Raw genomic sequence first — 14,133 nt, 5'->3', positions numbered from 1 at the left:
TTACTTGATAAGTGAAGTATGCTTCATCCATACATTGGAATCCAAAGTCATCAATTTTAAAAAACAACACTAATTTACATTCCCACCAACAGTGTAAAAGCGTTCTTATTTCTCCACAGTCTTGCTAGCATCTATTGTTTCTTGACTTTTTAATAATTGCCATTCTGACTGGCATGAGATGGTATCTCATTGTGGTTTTGACTTGCATTTCTCTAATGATCAGTGATGTTGAACTTTTTTTCATGTTTGTTGGCTGCGTAAATGTCTTCTTTAGAAAAGTGTCTGTTCATATCCTTTGCCCACTTTTTGATTTTTTTTAAATAAATTTGTTTAAGTTCCTTGTAAATTCTGGAAATTAGTTCAACCATTGTGGAAGACAGTATGGTGATTCCTCAAGGATCTAGAACCAGAAATACCATTTGATCCAGCCATCCCATTACTGAGTATATATCCAAAGGAATATAAACTATTTTACTATAAAGACACATGCACAGTATGTTTATTGCAGCACTATTTACTATAGCAAAGTCATTGAACCAACCCAAATGCCCATCAGTGATAGACTGGATAAAGAAAATTTGGTACGTATATACCATGGAATACTAGGTAACCATAACAAGGAATGAGATCATGTCCTTTGCAGGGACATGGGTGAAGCTGGAAGCCATCATCCACAGCAAAGTAACACAAGAACAGGAAACCAAACACCGCATGTTTTCACTCATAACTGGGAGCTGAACATTGAGAAGACATGGACACAGGGAGGGGAACATCACACACCAGGACCTGTTGAGGGGTGCAGGGTGAGGGGAGGGAACTTAGAGGACCAGTCAATAGGTGCAGCAAACCACATTGGCACATGTATGCCTATGTAACAAACCTGCACATTCTGCACATGTATCCTGTAACTTAAAGTAAAATTAAAAATAAATAAATAAAAATAACACTAATAAGAGACAGCATATCCAATGCCACAGAAAAGGAGAAAAATTCACTGGCAAGGATATCATCTCATAGATACTTTTGAATGAGGAAAATAAATTAGAGAACAGAATAATCTCAATCCCTTATATACATGAAACGTTTTATTGTTCCCACTAAAGAGAATGTTAAAACACCTAAACTAATCTATTACTACCTCTGGAAAAAAAATTATCAGCCTATGATCATAGGTCATTACAACCATTTTTACATGAAGTATAACACACCACTAACACAGCAGATGGAGCTCAATAACTGCCAGGCAAGTTGCTGCAGCCATGATATGGTGTAGCCACCGGGAAGTGGGTCGTCCTGGAGCTTGGACTGAGACTTTCTCAAGGGTGTTTTGGCCAAGTGACCATATTGACACTAGGCTGTCACAGGTGGCTTCTAGTTCTAGGAGAGTCTTTCTAATGATATCTTGGGATTTTTGATTCACATCAAATGTGAGCATTTCCTATCATGAGTGAGTGTAAAGACTTCATATCCTAAGATTAGAGGATTTTTAGCACATGTGAGTTTATCATTGCGTTTGATATGTATCACAGGTGTGCTAGCTCTACTTCTGGGATTCACTCTTTGTTAGATCAATAAATAATGGAATAATGATAAGATGATAGTGATGATTATGACAATGATTTTAAAAAGGTCAGAGATGTCGGTTGTTGTGTATGCATCTAAATAGAAACAGTAAACGTATACTTGTATAGGTAATTCATTCATCATGTCTACTCAGATTGGTCTTGTGTACAGCAATACCATTGCTGTGGTTCTTTCTAATATTGTCAGGAATTTTGAAGATGGCTGTAGTTGTCGATATTACCAAGTGATGCTATCAGCAAGACAGTAGGACTATGTTCAAATGCATGCCTTCAAAGTTCTTTTGCTTCCATAATTTCTGAGTCATACTTAGCAAATGGTCGTGAAGTCTTAAGTGAAGAACTGTTGCGTTTTGTCAGTGAATACGTGATTGATTGCAGAAGAGCACTTATTTCAATGGCTGTTGGTGAGAATAGATAAAATTCTACCCAAGATAATTGATATGAATCTTCCTGAAATCTAACATTCCAGAAATGGAAAGTGGAGCCTTTTCATCAAGGGGTTCAATGAGTCTTCCTCTCTGACTTAGGTTAATGCCACCTTCCTCTCTTTCTCTGTTTATTCCTAGAATGCAGGCTCAACAGTACCAGCAGCAGCGTCGAAAATTTGCAGCTGCCTTCTTGGCATTCATTTTCATACTGGCAGCTGTGGATATTGCTGAAGCAGGGAAGAAAGAGAAACCAGGTAAGCAGTAGGGTTCTGAAGGCAAGATACTTCATTGATTAATGTCCATCTAGCCTAATTACCTGCTTTTCCTTCCTGTCTTCTACTCTGCCTCTCTCCCTTCCTATTCCTCTATTCCTTAAATCTTCCTTTTTTAAAAATAATTACTTAGAGGAACCTAAGAAATATCCTGTCTTATTTTTCTCCCATTGTAAGTCCTGGATTGCCTGACAATGATGATCATTAATATAATGATCAAATTAGCAGCTACTATGTATAGAACATTGACCAGTAATCAGGTGCTTTATTATTTACCTCTCTACCTCAAAAAAAAATGCACTGCAACTTGTTTTTCTCCTTAATATCAGATTTACAGAGGAGGAAACTGAGGCACAGAGAAGATAAAGCACCTTCTCTATGCCACTCCCAAAGTCATAAGTAGGCTGTAGAACTGACAGTCTATTTAAATCTGTGATCCACCATATTTGTATGTCATTCCTTCTACAAGACAGAGAAAGGAACAACAACTTGATTTGAAATGGCTCATTTGACAACTGTTATTTCTTTTTTTTTTTGAGTTGGAGTCTCGCTCTGTCACCAGGCTGGAGTGCAGTGGTGCAACCTCAACTCACTGTATCCTCTGTCTCCCGGTTCAAGCGATTCTTCTGCCTCAGCTTCCCGAGTAGCTGGGGCTACAGGCACGCACCACCACGCCCAGCTAATTTTTGTATTTTTAGTAGAGTTGGGGTTTCACCATGTTAGCCAGGATGGTCTCGATCTTTTGATCTTGTGATCTGCCTGCTTTGACCTCCCAAAGTGCTGGGATTACAGGCATGAGCCACTTTGCCCGGCTGACAACTGTTATTTCTAATAGAATATTTTCTCCATTTTTAGGAGAACTATTTTTGACCATCTCTTCTTTTATAGAAATGTTTGCTTCTAAAAGGAGATGCCACTAAATCACTTAGCACAGTCTCTGGCACATAGTAAGAGGGAGTTAAATTAATATTAGTTTTAGCTCTTAGTTTTCTTTCTCTCTTCTCCTGATCATTCACTGGTTCAATAATTTGGGTAATATTCATCATGTTTCTATTATTCACTAGACAGTAAAGATACAGACAAAAAAACACAGATCCTGCAATTAAGATGCTGAGGAATGAACTTGGTTATATCTGGAAGTTAAGGAGTTTTCTGTATGTTGATTAGGGTTTCTTCCTTTCATTCAGAAAAAAAAGTGAAGAAGTCTGACTGTGGAGAATGGCAGTGGAGTGTGTGTGTGCCCACCAGTGGAGACTGTGGGCTGGGCACGCGGGAGGGCACTCGGACTGGAGCTGAGTGCAAGCAAACCATGAAGACCCAGAGATGTAAGATCCCCTGCAACTGGAAGAAGCAATTTGGAGGTAAGCCTCATGCTACTGAGTTAATCTCCTACTCTGAGATAATTCTCAAATTTTTCCACCAAATGTCTTTTTAAGGATGAGTACTTTTTATTTTAAATAACTTTATCTTATCAGACACAAAGTGACCAGACATCTTTCCCAGCCCCAGTGTTTCTCAACTTTGACACTGGTCCCATTTCAGGCCAGGCAATTCTTTGTTGTGGAGGCTGTCTTGTGCATTTTAGGATATTCAGCAGCATCCCTGGCTTCTACTCACTAGTTTCTGGTAGCATTCCTCACCCACTCCAGATGTGAAAATTAAAAATGTCTCCAAATATCTATGGCCAAATGTCCCGTGGTGGTCAAAATCATCCCTGGTTGGGAACCACTGCTTTTCCAAAGGGACATAAAATATATCCTTGATTCCTCTTAATAATGTTAATTGATCTGTCTTCTCTCTCCTTTCTTCTATTTCTAAGTTCCTTTGGTTTTTCCTTTCCCCTTTTCTTATTTATTCTCCTCCTTCTCCATGTTTCTCCCTGTCACTTTCAGACCTTCTCTCTCATTTGATCCCGCCCCTCCCTCCACACAGGTTCACAGATTCACTTATTGAGTTCAGCCGGGCTGCTCACAGCCACTTTTCATAAATCTTTCTCCCACTGACTAGAGTCAGTCTTATGCTGGCCTGATCTATCTATCTGAGACAGGATCTCTCAACACTTTCAACTTTATATCTAGTATTGAACCCTCAAATAACCTCTTTCTTCCACAATCCAGACTTTTTGTCTTTCTTAGCCATGGTGGGACATGATGCCTGAAATGTCCTATCTATGTTCTATGGAAATGCACTGTGGCCCATAGACAAGTGAGGAAGGATAATGGATATATACATGTATATCTTTTTCTCCCTCTGTAATCTTTGGGGTATTTTTTATTTGAATGGAGATAGATAAGTTCTGTAAAAGTGTGATGGAGAACAGGTATATTTGGTCTTAAATTATATATGGGCACATTAAAAACCCACTTACAAAAAAGTTTAAAAGGTCTATCTTTTTTTTTTTTTTTTTGAGATGGAGTCTTGCTCCGTTGCCCAGGCTGGAGTGCAGTGGCGCGATCTCGGCTCACTGCAAGCTCCGCCTCCCGGGTTCACGCCATTCTCCTGCCTCAGCCTCTCCGAGTAGCTGGGACTACAGGCGCCCACCACCACGCCCGGCTAATTTTTTGTATTTTTAGTAGAGACGGGGTTTCACCATGGTCTCGATCTCCTGACCTCGTGATCCGCCCGCCTCAGCCTCCCAAAGTGCTGGGATTACAAGCGTGAGCCACCTCGCCCGGCCTAAAAGGTCTATCTTAAAGACTTACATTGAGAATATTAAATAACTCTCAAACTCAACAGTAAACAACAAAACAACAACAAAAAACAAAACAACAAAACAAACAGAACCTAACAGTTCAATAAGAAAGTGGGGAAAAAACATTAACAGACATTTTACCAAAGAGGATATATAGGCAACAAATGAACTCCTGAAAATATATTCAACATCTTTTCCTTATTAGGGAACTAGAAATTGAAGCCATAATGAGATATCACTCTACATCTATCAAAGTGGCTAGAATAAAAAATACTGAGAAGAGGAAATGCTAGTGAGGGTGCAGGGAAACCAGATCCCTCATATGTTGCCAGTGGAAATTGTAAGGTGGTACAGCCACGGTGGAAAAAGAGTATTGCAGTTTTTTACAAAATGAAACATGCATTTACCATGTAACACAGCAGTTTCTTGGTCATTTATCCCAGATAAATGAAAACTTATGTTTCCACAAAAACCTATACATGAATTTATACAGCAGTTTTATTTGTAATAACCCAAAGCTGGAAACAACTCAGGTGTCCTTCAATTGATAAGTGGTTAAACAAACCGGGGTACATTGGTACTTTAGAATACTACTGAGGCATAGGAAGAAACAGACTATTGATGCACCCAACTTGGATAGATCTTCAGGAAATTGTGCCAAGTAAAAAAGAAAGCCAATCTCAAAAGTTTACATATTGTAGAATTCCATTTATGCAACATTTTTAGGCTAGAAAAATGATAGAGCTAGAGAACAGATAAGGAGTTGCCAGGGATTAGGGAGGTGAGGAAGGAGGAAGGTGGCTAGGCCCTGACTATAAAGAATGACCCACTGTTGTATTGGGACTGTATATTAATAGTGTATATGAATGTATATTAATGGTGTGTATTGATGGTGATTGTATGCATCTACACATGTGGTAGAATTGAACAGAACTCAATATACACGCATACACTCTGTATTATTTCTTATAGCTGCACATGGATCTATAATTATTTCAATAAAAAAAGTTACAAACAAAAGTGTGCCTTTATTATCCTGGAAGTACAATAGGAATCTTTCAAGGATTTCTGTTTGGTTCTACCCTGCCTTTAGCGGAGTGCAAATACCAGTTCCAGGCCTGGGGAGAATGTGACCTGAACACGGCCCTGAAGACCAGAACTGGAAGTCTGAAGCGAGCCCTGCACAATGCCGAATGCCAGAAAACTGTCACCATCTCCAAGCCCTGTGGCAAACTGACCAAGCCCAAACCTCAAGGTAAGTCCTTGCCATTATACCACAATTTTAATGGATTGACAGACTCAGGCAAGATCTGGAAAACCCACATTTTCCAGAAGGAAATATTAGGTGAATTACCTGAAGAAAGTGACTGAAAAACTCCCCTACACTGAGAATCACAAAAATACTTTAAAAATACTTTGAAGCAGGGAGTCTGTGAGTGCAAATTGAAGTCCTCTGCATAGATGACGGGATTGGTACAGTCTCCTAACCCAAATAAATAGCATAGCAAAAGAAGCCAGCAAAGACAGTTGTATGATGACCATATATTCCAAACTCTTAATTGGAACTGTATCCTGACAAGAAAAACAAACTCAGAATGTTTATGAAGGAGACAATTTTAAATCAAACTTCTCCCAGATTATCCGAAATGTAGTTTTCACAAAATCAGGAAAATTATTTTACATTTTCCCTTTATTCACTGCGTAAGTTAATGGGTTCTGCATTTCTTTTCAGAGGCTTTGTATTTTTTGAGTTCAATTTGATCACCAACTACATTCATCACAGAATTTTTAAATGACAGGGATCTGTATCTCCCAGAAAGTCGGGCTCTGCTCTCTTGCTGGAGAAGGTAAAAACAGTCATTATGGCCATGAGTTCATACATACAAGGATCCCAACTGAGGGAAATAAACTCTTTAATCATGGATGTTATGGTCTGAATTGTGTTTTCCCAAATTCATATGCTGAAGTTTTAACCCCCCAGTACCTCACAATGTCACTATATTGGAGACAGGGTCTTTAAAGAGGTAATTGAGATAAAATGCAGTCACAAGGGTAGGCCCTAATCCAGTGTGGCTGGTGTCTTTATAAGAAGGGAGATTAGGACACAGAAATACATAGAGTGGAGACTGTGTGAAGACAGAGGGAGAAGAATGCCATCTACGAGCCGCAGGGAGAACCTTCAGAAGAAATCAGCCCTACAGATGCCTTGATCTTAGGCTTGTAGCTTCCAGAACTGCAAGACAATAAATAAATAAATTTCTGTTGTTTAAGCCACCATGAACTCTAAATTCAAATACCTTCTTGGCCTCTACTCATATATTTTAACTCTAAGGTGGTCCTGAAAATTTACACTGCCAGAGAAATTGTAAGGAGAGATTCAGAAAAATGACCATGTAAGAAATGCTCATAATAAATAAAAATAGAAAAAAAATCTGCAGAAGCTGAGGGAGATTGGCTGGTTTCCTGCTGGTGGCCAGAAAGGACTTTATTTTTCACAGGCCTGGCTTTTTGGCCTCTGCTGGAGTTGTCCATAGAAATGGTTATCTCCAACTTCAGGATGGCCAGGTACAGGCTGGACCTGCAGGTGGTGAATCTAGGGTTCAGGCTGCCCTTTCCAGATCATGGAAATCTCTGCCTGTTGTCATATGGTTTTTGGAAGGCATGAAGCAGGGCTGGAGTGACTGCAGTGAGTGCTTATGCCGACTTCCCAAATGTCATTTGTCCAGAGACAACCACACAAATCTAAGCAAAATCAGTGCCATATCTACTAAGTGAAACATTTCCAAAAATGGCAGAACTCAGAGTTACTGTCATCAAAATAATTTATTTTTAATCCAGCTGTAGAACCAAAATATTCAGCATAAATACAGAATTGAAAGGAAAAGAAATTAAAGAAACTTCCACATTCCAGCACAGTGATGCTCAACCTGGGCTGCACATTAGAATATTCTGTGGGAACTTGCAAAACTCCCAGTGCCCAAGTATAGCACAGAGTAACCCAATCAGCATCAGCAGTTTAAAAATTGTAAATGCATCTCAGAAGGTTTCATGATGCCGCCAAAATTGAGAACTACTGCTCTAGTATGGAATCTATTAACAAGAGACCACACACACATGCATACACATGTAACACACACACACACACATACACACACACACACACACAGGTGCACTGTCCTGTTCTTTCCTATGGGGAAGAGAAAATTCAACTTAATAATAGGGGAGAAAAAGTGGGGACATGATTAGCTGGAAGACAGTGGGGCTGGGTGAACACATAAAATGTTGAAAAGTTTGGAATAAATGGGACACAGCAGGGAACATGATTAAGAGAGAACCCTAAAGGATATTTAGGAAATAAGATAAGTCTTCCTTTTACCTGAACTGGTCTATATTTCACCTTTATACAGTGTCTCATCTAATAACATGTAATGAAGGTTAAGTTTGTTTCAGGCTTTCAGCTTGAAAAAATGACACTAAAACTATTTCAAGTGGGTAGACATTCTGTAATATTCATATATAAATCAATTATGGTATATAATTAATTGATATAATTAATTGAAAATGTGATTACTGTGAGTGATTCTATGTTTCAAACTACCAGTTACGCAATTTACAGGTCATTAAAATTCATCCTTCCCTTTGTGTGTAACATACCTTTGTTAAAACTAACCAATCTTTTCCATCTCAGCAGTGGAGAGTTTTATAAATGCTGTTTTGGCACTGAGACACTCTGCAAAAAGAATTTTTTTTTTTTTTTGATACAGAGTCTCACTCTGTCACCCATGCTGGAGGGCAGTGACATGATCTCGGTTCACTGCAACCTCCGCCTCCTGGGTTCAAGTGATTCTCCTGCCTCAGCCTCCTGAGTAGCTGGGATGACAGGCATGCGCCACCACACCCGGCTAATTTTTTTGTCTTTTAATAGAGACAGAGTTTCATCACGTTGGTCAGGCTGGTCTTGAACTCCAGACCTCGGCCTCCCAAAGTGCTGGGATTACAGGCGTGAGCCACCGTGCCTGGAAAAAAGAATATGCTTATTGTAGTTGAACCAGGGAGATGTGTCAGATATAAAATCTTTGTAGGGGACACAGACACACTCACACACACATACACATTCCATGGCATATTTTTCCTAGTTTAAACCAAAATGTAACGAGTGGCATATGTAAGTTGTATTTATTTTTGTACTATTTTTCTCAAATAAACTTGGATAGATATTATAGCTTTTCCTTTGCACGTCTCTAAGATAGCTCACATTCTACTAATCAATGGGAAAGCAAATGGAATGAATGGAATCTATACTATCATTATCATTATTCAGTTTCTGCTGCTATATATTGTTCCAGGTGTTTCCCATATAGTAACTTATAAAGTCCTGTATATCCTTGCAGGTGGGTATTATTATAAAGAAAACTGAGGAACACTGGTTAATTTATTTGACCAGGGGTATATCTCTAACAAATGACAGTGCCAAGATTCATCTAACTCTAAATTCATGTTATCTTTTGTATTCTGCTGATTTCTCCCCTAAATCACAAAGGGGTATGAACTAACCTCCATGGGTTTTAATTTCCTTTGAAATAGGAGAAGGTGAACTTTGTCTTTTTTCTTTTTCGTTTTTGTGGATATATGGTAGGTGTATATATTTATGGGATACATGAGATGTTTTGATACAGGCCTGCAATATGGAATAAGCATATTATGGAGAATGCAGTGTCCATCCCCTCCAGCATTTATCTTTGGAGTAGCAAACAATCTCATCACACTCTTTGCGTTATTTTAAAATGTACACTTATTATTGACTATATAGTCACCCTGTTGTGCTATCAAATAGTAGGTCTTATCCAGTCTTTCTATTTTTTTGTACCCATTAACCATCCCAACCACCCATCACTACCCTTCCTAGCCTCTGATAACCATCCTTCTACTCTCTGTGTCCTTGAATTTGTTTTGATTTTAGATCCCACAAATAAGTGAGGACATGCAATGTTTCTCTTTCTGTGCCTGTCGTATTTTGCTTAACCTAATGATCTCCGTTTCTATCCATGTTGTTGCAAATGACTGAATCTCATTCATTTTAATGGCTGAATTGTACTCCATTATGTATATGTACCACGTCTCTTTATCTGTTCATCCGTTGATGGCCACTTAGGTTGCTTCCAAATTTTAGCTATCATAAACGGTGCTGCAACAAACATAGAGGTAAAGACATCTTTTCAATATACTGATTTCCTTTATTTTGGGTGGAAGCTGCAGTAGTCATTTAACTAAACTTTTCTCAAAATGATGCATTTATAAATTATTTTCTTCCTTCAGGAAAGAGTACATCGTCAACATTTTTTCTTATATTAATTCAATATGTGAAGGAGATAAAGAGAAGTAGGGAACTCACTAATTTTGAATTGGACACTGGGGTAGGAGCTCCTAGTTATTTAATTTAAGCCTTAAAGCAACTTTAAGCATACATTTTATTTATCCTACTTTATATATGGAAAAGCATAGGCTCAGAAATGTTAAGCAACTCACTTGAGGTTTCACAGCTTGCAAGCGGTGCAAACAGATTCAAATTTAAAGTCAGACTGATACCAAAGACCCACTGCCTTTTCAATTGCACAGTGCTGCTTCTTGGTATTATAAACCCATGCAACACTGGTCGTATTTATTAGATGAGTCTTTATGTCTAGAAGCTTTAAAGGGTAGAGCTTCTGGGGACCTTGCCTAATGTCTGATCTAATACCCACATAACAAATGAGGACAGAGAAAATCAATGACTTATCCATGTCCATTCTGTTTTCTGGTAGTGGAGTCAGTTCCAGGTTTTGTTCTCTTTAGATGTCATTTTTCTGCCTCATTTCAAACATGAGAATTATATGAAAGGGAATTTTATAGTGATCAGTAAAGGGCATTGCAGTCATGAGGAAAATCAGTAGTTTTCAAAATATGAGTTTAATTACAGTCATGTGTCACTTAACAACAGGGATATGCTCTGAGAAATGTATCCTTAGGTGATGTCATTCTCGTGTGAACATCATAGGGTGCACTTGTACAAGTGTAGATGTGTAGCCTACTGTGCCCTTAGGCTGTAAGGTATAGCCGATTGCTCCTAGGCGGCAAATCTATACAGCATGTTACTGTACTGAATACTGTAGGTTATTGTAACACAATGATAGGCATTTGTGTATCTAAACATGTCTAATTATTGAAAAGATATAGTAAAAATATGGTATAAAAGAAAAAATGGTGCATCTTTGTAGGGCACTTACCATGAATGGAGCTTGCAGGACTGTAAGTTGCTCTGGGTGAGCCACTGAATGAACAGTGAGTGAATGTGAAGGCGTAGGACATTAGTGTACAATACCATAGACTCTATAAACACTGTATACTTAAGCTACACTAAATTTATGAGAAGATATTTTTCTTTCTCCAACAATAAATGAACCTTAGCTTATGGTAACTATTTGAGTCTACAAACTTCTAAATTTTTTTTTAACTTTTGACTCTTTTAAAATAACACTTAAAGTTCAAACACATTGCATAGCTATAACAAATATATTCTTTCCTTATATCTTTATTCCATAAGCGTTTTTAATTTTTTTTTTTTTTGAGACGGAGTCTTGCTCTGTCGCCCAGGCTGGAGTGCAGTGGCGCAATCTCGGCTCACTGCAAGCTCCGCCTCCCGGGTTCACGCCATTCTCCTGCCTCAGCCTCTCGAGTAGCTGGGTCTACAGGTGCCCGCCACCGCGCCTGGTTAATTTTTTTGTATTTTTAGTAGAGACGGGGTTTCACCGTGGTCTCGATCTCCTGATCTCGTGATCCGCCTGCCTTGGCCTCCCAAAGTGCTGGGATTAGAAGCGTGAGCCACCGCGCCCGGCCAGCGTTTTTAATTTTTTAAAACTTTTTGTTAAAACGAAGACACACACACATTAGCCTAGGTCTACACAGGGTCAGGTTCATCATCACAGTCTTCCACCTCCACATCTTGTCCCACTGGAAGGTCTTCAGGGACAGTAACACATGGTCTCCTATGATAACGATGCCTCCTCCTGGAATACCTCCAGAAGGACTTGCCTGAAGCTGTTTTACAGTTAACTTTATTTTTTTTAGTAAGAAGAAGGAATACACTCTAAAATAATGATTAAAAGTATTGTATGGTAAATACATAAACCAGTAACATAGTCATTTATTATCACTGTCAAGTATTATGACTATACATAATTGTCTGTTACACTTTTATAAGACTAGCAGTGCAGTAAGTTTATTTACATCCGCATCACCACGGACATGTGAGTAATGTGCCGCCTTCCAATGTTAAACAGTGATAGGAATTCCTCGGCTCCACTGTACCCTAATGGGAACACAGTTCAATATGTGGTCCATCATTGGTTGAAACATTGCTATGTGGTGCATAACTATATTACGTATAATCTAGTCACTCAGCTCATCGTCAGAAAGTGCCTTCTTCTCCTGTCTTTATCATTCTAATCAAACATATGATCAAGATCTGCTTTGTTTGTTTGATTTTTGTTTGTTTTTCATTTTAGAGAACTTCTTTGCTTAGTTCCTGACCACTTTTGTTTTGGGAAATGGCCATGGATTAATATGCAAACTACTTGGTTTCAGTGTGAAAATCATACTCTTTACATTTTAGAATGAAACACAAAGATGTTGGCAAGTCTGTGAATACCCAACATTAAATTGAGGAAAGGCTGGAGAATATCTTTGCTATTTGATTAGTAGTAATAAGGCTAAAAGATTAAGTGACTTGGTTAGGAGGCTTAATATTGAGAGTTGCTATCCAAACAACAGGGAATTACTAAATATTCCCCAGACATTAGTTAAAAATTGCCTTAAAATTCATCATAGTCCATTCTAACATCATTACTTCTTGAGGTATAGAAGCAATCCTTCCTATTGCTGTGTCAATGTTGTACAGATTCCACACTCTAGCCTCGGTCTGCAATTTTGATAACACTAGATGTGAAGTTGGAAACCCTTGTTTGAGGATTCTCTTGGGTTGGAATCCCACTTAATCTGAAGAGACCATTCTCAGCAAACTATCGCAAGGACAAAAAAAAACAAACATCGCCTGCTCTCACTCATAGGTGGGAATTGAACAATGAGAACACTCGGACACAGGAAGGGGGACATCACACACCGGGGCCTGTTGTGGGGTGGGGGGAGGGGGGAGGGATAGCATTAGGAGATATACCTAATGTAAATGATGAGTTAATGGGTGCAGCACACCAACATGGCACATGTATACATATGTAACAAACCTGCACGCTGTGCACATGTACCCTAGAACTTAAAGTATAATAATAAAAAAAAATCTGAAGAGACCTTTTAGTTATCCACTTTGATATTGTATACTAAGAAGCAGAGACAATATTCATGCTCTTATGCAGAAATAAGAATTGAAAGCTGCACATCTGGAATTTAGCTTTCCCAGAGACGGAGGTGGTATTACTCTGGGAAAGGTTCATTGCTTGACTGAAAGATTGTAGCTGGAATTTGCTTAATAATTACCAGAGTCTGGCAGGGATAAATTGGTGAACAATTGTGTTAGACACTTGAGATTTTAATTTCTTAAGAAAAGAGATTGAGTTTAATTAATATAGATGAATTACATTAGTTAAAACATTGTATCTGTCAAAAGCTTTTAGATACAGCGAGATCTACTCTTGCTCGTTAAGCAAAAGAGGTCTATTCAAGGGTATTATATAGTTCAAAGAATCTTCGGGAGGGCCAAAGATCTGGCTTGGATGCTGCAAGACCAGGAATAATGCAGCCAAAGTCAACAGATCCGGGAGAAATATCTACTCACACCACATGTCACTGATCTAGCAGAAACCTTTCTGCTGCAGTTACTGTCTGTTCAGCACATATAGTGCTTAGAACTGATCACTGGAAAGTCCACCACAGGTGACCCTCCAAAACCAGTCACTTCTGCCCCCTTTCTTGAGGGACTATCCAATCTCCCCACATTTGGCCCCTGCTTCTAGTTGGTCACTTCTACCTCCACATCTCATTTAAGCATGTCTGCTTAATAGAAATTTGGTCACATGGAAAATCCTGCTACGAAGGAGCCTGGAAAATGAGTATTTAACTTTCTAGATTCTACCTGTAAACACAAGAAGGGAAGCTTCAAGGGTCTTGCA

General features: G+C 38.8%; 1 protein-coding gene across 4 annotated transcripts in view; it reads left to right on the top strand.

Moving 5' to 3' along the window:
• The window catches only part of PTN (pleiotrophin), a 114,084-nt gene that overhangs the window by 84,247 nt on the left and 15,704 nt on the right, over positions 1–14,133 (top strand). For all 4 annotated transcript variants that reach the window (XM_032761868.2, XM_058435873.1, XM_058435865.1 and 1 more), the window contains exons 2-4: positions 2,150–2,265; positions 3,471–3,644; positions 6,069–6,230. In XM_032761868.2, coding sequence (XP_032617759.1) covers positions 2,151–2,265; positions 3,471–3,644; positions 6,069–6,230 — 451 coding nt within the window. In that variant the 5' untranslated portion in view covers position 2,150. The remainder of the gene's footprint in view (positions 1–2,149; positions 2,266–3,470; positions 3,645–6,068; positions 6,231–14,133) is intronic.

This window comes from Hylobates moloch, unplaced genomic scaffold (assembly GCF_009828535.3).
Source record: "Hylobates moloch isolate HMO894 unplaced genomic scaffold, HMol_V3 SCAFFOLD_1, whole genome shotgun sequence".
Taxonomy (NCBI): domain Eukaryota; kingdom Metazoa; phylum Chordata; class Mammalia; order Primates; family Hylobatidae; genus Hylobates; species Hylobates moloch.
This window is presented reverse-complemented; position numbering and strand designations above follow the sequence as displayed.